This window comes from Hibiscus syriacus, unplaced genomic scaffold, assembly GCF_006381635.1.
Source record: "Hibiscus syriacus cultivar Baekdansim isolate YM2019G1 unplaced genomic scaffold, ASM638163v2 tig00012483_pilon, whole genome shotgun sequence".
Classification (NCBI taxonomy): domain Eukaryota; kingdom Viridiplantae; phylum Streptophyta; class Magnoliopsida; order Malvales; family Malvaceae; genus Hibiscus; species Hibiscus syriacus.
Window position 1 is genome coordinate 85,877 of NW_024062281.1, and position 10,532 is coordinate 96,408.

Consider the following 10,532-nt stretch of genomic DNA (forward strand, 5'->3'; position numbering starts at 1 on the left):
CTTGGTAGACAATGAGAGATTTTATATTAGGGTTAAATATATAAATGGTCTTCTGATTATAAGATGTTGTTTTGTTGAGTCTATCGGAGGGTGGGTGTGAAGGGGAGTAGCAGTAGTGAAGTGGAAGAAGAGAGGCCGAGCAGAGACGACGCCATTCATTCTCCTCAACATTTATCAAATCTGTATAGGGCTAGGGTTTCAATTTCAAACGCCCATCATCTTCTTTTTCTTCTTCTTCTTATACTAAATGATATATAAAAGCTAATAATTCAACAATCAGTTGTTGATTCCGAATTGAGTTTATAGCAGTCGATGTGGTAGTGGTTCTAGTCTGTGCGCTATGTGCTTTTTTTTTGGATGTCTGCTATGTGCTTGCTTGGTAGACAATGATAGATTTTATATTAGGGTTAAATATATAAATGGTCTTCTGATTATAAGGTGTTGTTTTGTTGAGTCTATCGACTATTAAAAGTTATAAACTCGTCCTTTAATTGTAGGACGTTATTTTGTTGAGTCTCTCGACTATTAAAAATGATAAAATTGTCATCCAGCTATTTATATGTTCTAAACTCATCCTTTTTTGTTAAAAAAATTAACGGCAATATGAGCTAGACGTTAAACTACTCATTGAGATATGTTAAAATATGATCTTATAATCTTAAAAGACTATCATATTTTAAGCATCATGTTAACGTCTATCTTAGATGACTGTCAATTTTTATTGAAAAATGATATGTTTGGAACATATAAATAGTTTGATGACTATTTTGTAATTTTTAATAGTTAAGAAACTCAACAAAGCAACGTTATATAGTTAGATGATCATTTTGTAACTTTTAATAGTCAAAAGACTCAACAAAGCAACGCCTATAGTCGGATAACTATTTGTGTACTTTACCTTTTAGGTTATCCCTTAACTTGTTGACACCAAAAACTTTATATATATGGGTTATGATTCACTTACACAACGTAAAACTCTTTTAGTTTTACACAAATTTAGAACTGTTAAATAAGTGAAAATAGATTGATCAGATTAACTCATTGTTTTTTATTAGAGTGAATATCTTCTCATTTTCTACTGTTAATCTCAACGTTTATTTTCACTCATTCAACGGTCTTAAATATATATATATGAATATGATCCAATTATAGTGTATAAAACTTCTTAGTTTTACATAAATGAAAATAGATATGAGATGATAGTAGAAAATGAGAAGATATTCGTTGGAAAAAAAATAAAGATTTAATCTCAGTCTTCTATTTTTACTCATCAAATGATCCTAAATATATGTAAAAATTTTAAAAAATATACTGAAAATTTATATTAAGTAAGTGGATCATATATATCTATAGGGATAAGATAGTGTTATACAATGTAAAACTTTTTTAGTTTTACACAGATTGAGGACTGTTTGATGAGTGCAAATAGATTGTTGAGATTAAGAGTCGAAAATTAGAAGATGTTCACTGAAAAAAATATATATTATTTATATATTATAATAGAACTTAATTAGAATTGAAATATGTTGTTTATATTTAAAAGAGATAACTCTTTTAATGATATTTTAAAAAAAAAATATTTATTTTAAAATAATATATATTTGATAAAGTCTACTTTAAGTTGAATTAGATTTCTAAAGACTATATAAAGACATAAGTCTACTAGTTGAATTATGTATGTTACAATTAAAGAATTAAAATAGTTCGTTTCAATGGGGTGGACTATGTACAAGATGAGAGGCTATCGACTTTTGACTCAGCACCCTATGAATGAAATCGGATTAACAACACAATTTTATAGTTTCAGATTGAGGATTTTTAGATTTTACTATGTTTATCAATCATGAAAAAATATGAAGAAATATATATATATATATATATATAATATAATAGAAGACTATTTAAATTAGAATCAAATAATATCATAAATATTTACTATTAAATTTAAACAGAAACTCGACTCAATTTGACTTGAATTTATAAACTCGAAAAAACTTCAAATCAAATTTGAATTATAAAATGAGACTCAACAACTCAAATAACTCAAAAAATTTTAACTCGACTCGAGTCTATTTGAACGTTCACCCTACTTTTGAGAACTGTACAAATGAATATTGATCAACGTGGTATTCATAAGATATAGTGCATTAACTAATAATAAGGCTTAACAAAAAAAATACTCAAATTATACTCTTTTTAGTGGTGTCTAAACTTTTTTTTTGTTAGTCCAGATGCCTAACGTTAAAAACGTTACTACTCTAGGTGTCTAATTCGTAACGGACGTTAAATTCCACTGTTAGTTGACACATGCCACATTCAAACAATTTTAAATTCTTTTTTTAAAAAAATAAAAATATTATTATATTTAAAAAAAAACTCTAATTTTTCTAAAATTACAACAACAAAAAACTCAAATCTCCAAAAATCCCTAACCTTAAACTTACCTTCTCTCTTGCCAACCACAACGCCGATGCCCTTGCCATCTACCTTGTCAACTATCGTCGCTTGAGCTTTCGTGATTGTCGTCGAATTGTCTCAATTAGGGATTTATCGTGTTTGATTCGTTGAGTGGGGGTTCATCGGGTGACTGGGTCGTCCGATGGCTTGGTCATCGATGGAGTTCAATCAACCGAAGGTTTGACTAACGACAATGACAACAAAAGGGAACGTGAGTATTGAGATTGGAATTAGGTTTTTCAAAGTTTTAGGTTTTTTTAAATATTTCTAAAAAATTGGCTTTTTTAATAGAAAATATTTTTAAGAGTTTTTTTTTCAGTTATATATATATATGTATATATATATATATATATATATTAAATTATCTAAACTCAACACGTGTCACTTAACGAAGTTTTTAAACGGCCGTTGCAAATAATACATCTAAAGTAGTAAAGTTTGTAACGTTAGACACCTGAATTGACTAAAAAAATTTAACCACAATTTAAAAAAAATAATATAATGTGGACACTTATTTTTATATTAAGGCTAATAATAACAATAATAATGTTAACCAACAATTTCTGATTTTTCTTCTTCTAATAATCAGCACGCTACACAGCACTAACTAGATTGCATTATACACTAAACTACACATAATATATCATTCCAACTTCAATCAGATTGGTGTGAGGAATATTTAGTGCTACCGCAGGCCCCCTGCAGTTCTTTCTGAGAAATGAATACCCCATGTCTACCACCGCCTTTTTCAAATACGATGAACTTCTCCTCGCTTTCACATACGAATGTCCCATTATATATGCTACCCCTGCTTCCTTTGCCTCTATCAAATCTATCAGCTCTTCTCTCACACTCGTATCCATACCTGGACTCGATGCTACTTCGAACCTCACACACCTCCTCCGCACTGTTTGATTCTCATCATCAGGGTAAGCACTTCGCAAGCTCTGTAACGTTTGGGATTTGCTGCTTTGTATGGACTCGATACCACCATAATCCTCATTCTCAGTAACTATCAAACTCGAGCTTGATTGGACGGTCCTGCTACTTATAACGGCCAGCCTGCCATCATTCGATGAACTCTCAGAACTGCATACCTGTGGTTCTCCAGCTTCCATCTGGATGAACTCTGCTATGCTTTGTATAAGACGGTCCTCGAAATCCCCATCGTCTCGCTGGATATCTTTGTACCCATACCTAACAATACACCTATACATACGATATGGCCTAGGGCACACCCGGCCGATAAGAAAGCGCTCTTCTGGTGAAACATATGGGACTGGAACTGATTTTACACAAATGAAAACTAACACCTTATGGAACGCTGGAAGGTTTGTGACAAAGTGGGAGAAGATTGCAGGGACTCCCGTAGCCAGTTCAGAGTAAATAAGGCCTATCCCAGGCACACGCATGATACCGAGGCTAGGACCCAACCCGAGCAACCATTTCAGCGGTACTTTGTTGTGCAAGTCAAAGTTGTATTTCTTGCGAGTCCCGTAGTGCCATATGTACATAACCATCATAAAGATGACTGACAGCACAAGAGGCACCCATCCACCTTGAGGCGCTTTCGTGAGTGCTGCTGATAAGTAAACCCCTTCACAAAACCAGAAGAATACAAGGAACACTGCAGCAAGCAAAACACTTTTCTGCCAAACAAAGATTACCACAAGAGACATGAGAAATGTTGTAATGAACATCACCGTGATGCAAGCAAGTCCTGAAAACCAAGATCAAATAAGAAACATCATTTCCAAAGACAAGTACAACAGCCGAGTCGATGCAAGTTAGTAACAATCTCTAGAATCTGAACTATGTGACCACTAACAGTACTCACACTCTATGTAAGCCATAATAAATTTACCGAATAGTTAAGTGCACAAGTTTATTTATTATTTTATCATATTTTTATCAAGAATTTTGAGAATGGGAGAAGCTATTAGAGAATGAATTACCATAAGCATTTCCAATTAAAGTTGTATCTTGGAATCCAACAGTTATGGCAAGAGTAAGTATCATGAGTATCCAATTTATTTCTGGGATGTAGATCTGGCCAAATATATGTTTTGAGGTGTGAACAACTTTAACTCGAGGGAAGCATCCAAGGGCATGGCATTGTTTAATTATCGAAAAAGTGGCAGTTATAATGGCCTGACTCCCAACAATAGTTGCAAGGGTGGCAATTACAAAGACAGGCCAATAAACAGGACCTGCAATGATAAAATGAAAAATTACACAAACTTGGATGTTATAACAATGTTTAGAAGCAAAACGGCTGATGACAGATTGCACTAACCAGGAATTGAGTCATAAAAACTGTTAGGAATCTTTTGCAGGTTTCTTGACAAGAAGGCAGCTTGACCCATGTATTGAACAACCAAACATGGGTATACCAAAAATGCAAATGCAAGCTGCACAATCAGGATAATTATCAAGTCTAATATATCAGTCAAAGGTTCATTACTTCATTATTAAATTCCAAAGCGGAGATTAAAATGGCAAGAGGGTTAAGATTACATGGCAAGGGTATGGAACACTTTTACATTCAATCCACTGTTTGCTACCACATGTCAGGAGCGAAAAAATAATACGAACAAAGAAGGAATTACTCTTACCCTGATCGATAAGGCAGTGAAATGACCAATGTCTGCAAACATAGCTTCAGTGCCTGGTGAGACCCAAAAATTGAACATGATTGCAAATTCAAATCAACAACCATCAAGTCAATTAAAATAAAAGCCATGCTGTAGTCGTTTACCAGTTACTGAAAGAAGGATCCCTCCAAGAGAAATCCAGCCATCTTTACCGGTCTCCCTAAAGAACTTGATAATATAATATGGAGAAATTGCATGAACAATCTTCGGGTTCCAATAAATTATGTTGTAAAAGCCAATGGAAAAAATTGAAACCAGCCAGATAATCACAATTGGTGCAAACATAAAAGCTACCCTGTGAGTACCAACATGCTGCAGAGCAAATAGGCCGACCAGTATGACACAAGCAAGCACGACAAGTGCACCTAGGTTCAAAAATAAATCCAAGCTATTAAGTTCTATGGGAAAAAGAAAATGTCAAGACAAATTGTTGAACCCTAGACTTAATAGAAATAATAGAGGGAAAAAAGATCAAAATTGAGAGTTGAATTACCCTTGGTTAATTTGCTTTCAGTAACTTCAAGTCCAGAAACTGATGACAGAACTGCATATGTAAAAACATTTAACCCCTTAACCATTGAGAGAGAAATCATTAGCAGAGCCAATTAAGGATGAAAAGGAACACATACATGTACAGCAACAAAATCATTGGAATCTCAGAATCTGAAAATGTCAAATAGCATCTACTGCAAACAATAAATTATAGGCAGTAGAATTCATGCAACCTATTGACAAGTGCAACTATGGAAGTCCACAATTGCACTGATATGGTCATGAAAGTATTTCTGACGAGGGTCCCCCAAAACTAAATCATTGGAGGTCAACTATGTCCTATTGAGAAATATGCACACCGAATGTATCAACATAGCTGTAAAAATTCTAATAAGGCATGCAAGCCACATCGATTGGGTGGTTTAGTAAATGGATCATGTAGAATGAATCCGAATTTAATATGTATTTTATGATTAGGTTTATCTAGTTAGGATATAAGATAAATATCTACTAAGATAAGACTTTTAGATAAAGATGTAACTTAGTAGAACTAATCTAAATAGGACTCTACTCTTGTATACACAACCTATATTAACAAGGCTGTTTACTTGCATTACCAGAATGAAGAGAAGAGAAATTTTCTCTTCCAGTAAACTTTCTCCTCTTTTTCAGTAAATTCACAGTTCAGACAAGCAAATTCGAGGGAAAGGATTCGCTAAACCATCTCCTCTAGTTTTGGGTCAACTTTTAGAACTATGTCTATGAAAGGTGAAGTATCAGCAAAGTTACTAATAGAAACCTCTTGTTTTTTTATATGCAAAATATCTGCAGAGCTCTTCATCAAAATTTCTTCTCAAGATGAGAAACTTCAATCACAATCATATTAACATAATAAAAGCTAGCATCAATAATTTTTTTATACTTACGAGCCACATATGTTAAAGAAAAATTCCAGGAAAGAAAAAGTATTAAAACTTTGTAATGCACAGCCACAAAGATAGTAACCTAAGAATTTGCAATATTCAATTTTAGTTAGTCATATTAATAACTACCTGATATTGCTGGAGTGAGCACGCCGTCACCTATGACCATAGCAGCACCAAAGAGTACGACAACAAGAAGTGCTGTCCTTAGCCTTTTATGCTTCTCCAAAAATCGCTTCAATGGAGAACCAGTGGCCTGTGCTGAGGGCCCATATTTGTAAGCAGAGAGCTCTTCATCAGCTGCTTGCTGATTGGGAAGCAAGCTAAACTTAGCATGCCTACAAAGCAGCGAGTAGAGAGCAAAACTGCCACCTGATAAGAATTCATATAAATAAGCTTGTGAATGTTTAGCCAAAGTTTTATAAGAGAGTAATATCCACTGTGAAGTTTAATGGTTCACCACACCTTCTCTGTTATCATCAGCACTCAGCACAATAAACACATATTTGAGAAGGGGTATCAGTGTAAGGGTCCAAAAAATCAAGGAAAATGCTCCAAATATTGCATCTTCATTCTGATGACTCTGCAACTTCCCTATGAACGTGCTACGGTAAACATAAAGAGGTGAAGTGCTCAGGTCTCCATACACCACCCCCAAGCTCTGATATGCTAATATTAGGTTCCTGGAGAGATTGACCCACGAAAGCTGCAAAGTGATAAAGGTACTTAACAACTTACGGTTTCAAAAAAAATGTTAATGCCATGATTTATGCCAAAGCATACCTAAACCATAGACTCCAACTCAAGCAGTGGTCAAATAGAAAATATTGAGTAGAAAAAAAATCACGAAAGAATTCTAATATTAGGAATTAAAGCCAAATTTATCATATGCATATTGCAAATTGTAACTATGCCCTCATATTGATTTCCAAAAAGTTGTTTTCAACAGTAGACATTAGATCGATACTTTTGTTGCAGTGATTAACATGTAATTAATGGCATGGTTGAAGTAGGAACAGGACACACTGATTCTGTAGAATAATTGTTCATGTCCTCAGGAAGCAGGTCAAAACTTGTGTAATTCGAAGCTTAGAAAATATAAGGGGAGAGGAGCTGTCAGTGGCATAAAGAGAAGGAAGCCAAAAGAGGTTTAAAAAACACAATAGCATATGAAAATAGTCAAAGTTGAAATTTTATCCCATAAAACAGTTACACCCCATTTGGTAGAAATGAAAAAGGGAAGGAAAGGAAAAAAAATTAAAACACAAGGGTTGAGCAACAAATTACAATCTGTTTACAATTTTTTTTTTGGGGATAAGTGATCTGTTTATGAATCCCATTTCTCAACTATTAAACTTTTCCACCGTTCTCCAGACAAAACATGGCATTTGAGTTTCTCAATTTTGCCACAGAATTGAACTGGAATACAGAAGATGGACAAAACTGATTTTTTTAACCTTTCCTATAATCAAGCGGCAATCCATGAGGGGTGTTTAAAATATTCCAAACTTAAATACATGTTATATTAAAAAGAAAGAAAACATATCACATGGAAAGCAAAGTAAGGTGAAAAGGAGCAGAAGTTAGGTTAGTAAAAAAAAAGACTTATAGTGTGTAAATCGTTGATAAGAATCTATGCTAACTCAATCAAACAGCCGACTAAAATAAAGAAGGAAGCTACGACCTAAAGTGAATTGAAAGTGTTGGCGGGATTAAGAAGAAGCAGATAGGCAAAGCTAAGCTAAGCGAGATGCATCAAGCAGATAACAAATTAAAAAAAACAAGGAAGAACAAGATTCAAAATCAAAGAAATAGATAAATAAGTGAAGACTAACCGGGGAAGGATTTCGAGGAGGAGAAGGAATCGAGATTCCAGATTCTGGCTCCATTGAAAGTAGTAGACTCGGAGTGAAGGAGTCTTGGGTTCTTCTATAACTTAATGAATGAAAATAGAGTGCTGAATTCTACTATCGACTTCCAAACACAAATCTCAATTTCCCACTCCCATTCCTCCAGCCAACAAATCCTGCAGGTATTATTCTAATAAACTGATGCGCATACCTTCCATGTAAATCTAAAATTGCTTATGTATTTCTGGTCTTTATTTGTTATGATAATGTCCTCCTATATATATATATATTATGATAATGCTTTGTCTTATATATTTTTCTTCAATTATTCATCTATTCTATGAGACTAAGACCAAATTAAAATTTAGGTAAACTACACATTTAGCACTCCAACTATCACTGTCGTTCCATTTTGATCAATTAACTTCTTCTTTTTTAAATCATACATGACATTACATTTTCGTATATTTTGGTCACTTGTCGTTAAAAAATTAATAGAATTATTGATGTGACATTTTTTTTATTTTTAATGATAACATGATATTATCTTATGGTGACACATCAACATCTCTGTTAATTTTTTAACAGCGGGTGACCAAAATTAAACATTATGTATGATTTAAAAAATAGTTGGGTTATCAAAACGAAACAAAAGTGATAGTTGGGATAATAAACATATAATTTACCCTTAAAATTTTCATATCTATACAATACTAATTAGGGTAAATTACAAATTTACTCACTTTACTCTCTCTCTCCTATTTCACTAATTGTACTTTTAATTTTATCAATTTACTTACTGAACTTTATTTATTGAACATTTTTGTCCCTGTATATTATTTTATTATTTTTTATTACATGATATTTTTCTAAATATTATTAAATATAAAAATAATTTAAAATAAATAATAAAATAAATTTTTATTATTAAAATTAAAAATATTTAAAATAATTACTGTCATTTATCGTCATCGTTGACCACCTTTGGCCTTTAGTATCGATGGTCGTTTGATACCAAATTTTATCGGGAGACTCACGTTGACACACAAGGTCCGAATTTGGTGGTTATTTCACCGGAAAATATCCCAAAACACGTGATTCTTGATTGAAACGTTTAATTTCTTTTGATCCCTTAATTGTGGACTTCAAATCACATTTCAATAAAATGAATGTCATATTTGGACTCAAGGGGGCAAGACGAAGCAGTTGATGAAACTTGAGACCGAACGACCACCATCTACAATTTTCAATGGTAGCATCCAACAAAGATGAACAGTGGATGACAAACATTTGAGTTTAATTTTATATTTTAAATTATTTGTTATTAGATAGTAATAAAAATGTCATGCCATACCAAAATACTAAAAAAAAATTATAATGACAAAAACATAAGTAAATCGAAAGTTCAATGAGTAAATTGAAAAAAATTAAAAGTACAATGAGTGAAATAGGAGAGAGAAAAAAGTTAAATCAGTAAATTTGTAATTTACCCTGCCAATAAAACATTATCCCCTAAAATAATAGAATTGAGGCAGCTAAGCAGTAAGCAATGAAAAACAAAATGATTAAAAGGGTAATTAGGCATTAAATGTTAACGTTTTTTTATCGCTCTATATTTATTTATCTTGCATTGAATTCCCCTCTTATTCCATTTTATAATCTGTACATCTTGAAATTGAATTTAAGTTAATCAGCGCAAAATAATTATGTTATTGTTATTAATTGCTTATAGTATTTTAATTTATTTTTGAATAATTCATTAGAGAAATTTTATTTTTCAATTTTATTATTTGTGGGTTCAAAGTATCGTGCGATTTTAATATGTTAATAAATTTGTTGAGCGTAGAATATATTAGTGTTAAAATCATAATTGTATTGCTGGAATTGTTTTAATAATAATGCTTAGATTATTTATTAAAGTAAATTTCTTGACCGTACGATGGGGATGATTGACTTTTCAAGGAACGGAAGAGTGGATGGCCTTACTCCTAATCCTAAAAGCATATTGTTGTTGTTGTTGCATTGTGATACTTATGGTTGGAAGACAAGAACAATTTGCGTGAATAATTAACAAATGGGTAAACTATACGCTTAATATCTAAACTATTACTTTTATTATATTTTGGTACCTAAACTTGATTTTTTTCTCAAAATCG

General features: G+C 32.5%; 1 protein-coding gene across 1 annotated transcript; it reads right to left on the bottom strand.

Annotated features, from left to right (window-relative positions):
• Positions 1 to 3,044: 3,044 nt before the first annotated feature.
• On the bottom strand, positions 3,045 to 8,587 carry LOC120205461 (potassium transporter 4-like). Its single transcript, XM_039205330.1, has 9 exons — positions 8,362 to 8,587; positions 6,992 to 7,232; positions 6,656 to 6,898; positions 5,605 to 5,655; positions 5,216 to 5,476; positions 5,073 to 5,125; positions 4,754 to 4,868; positions 4,413 to 4,667; positions 3,045 to 4,177 (listed from the first exon to the last, which is right to left on the bottom strand). Exons 1-9 carry the CDS (start codon positions 8,413 to 8,415, stop codon positions 3,087 to 3,089), a joined length of 2,364 nt encoding a protein of 787 aa, XP_039061261.1. The 5' UTR covers positions 8,416 to 8,587; the 3' UTR covers positions 3,045 to 3,086.
• Positions 8,588 to 10,532: the final 1,945 nt, after the last annotated feature.

Coding starts and splice junctions, on each gene's coding strand:
- LOC120205461 (XM_039205330.1), bottom strand. CDS start 8,415: ATGGAGCCAGAATCTGGAATCTCGATTCCTTCTCCTCCTCGAAATCCT. Junction 7,233..8,361: donor CTCCTCGAAATCCTTCCCCG/GTTAGTCTTCAC, acceptor ATCACTTTGCAG/CTTTCGTGGGTCAATCTCTC. Junction 4,869..5,072: donor TCACTGCCTTATCGATCAGG/GTAAGAGTAATT, acceptor CTGATTGTGCAG/CTTGCATTTGCATTTTTGGT.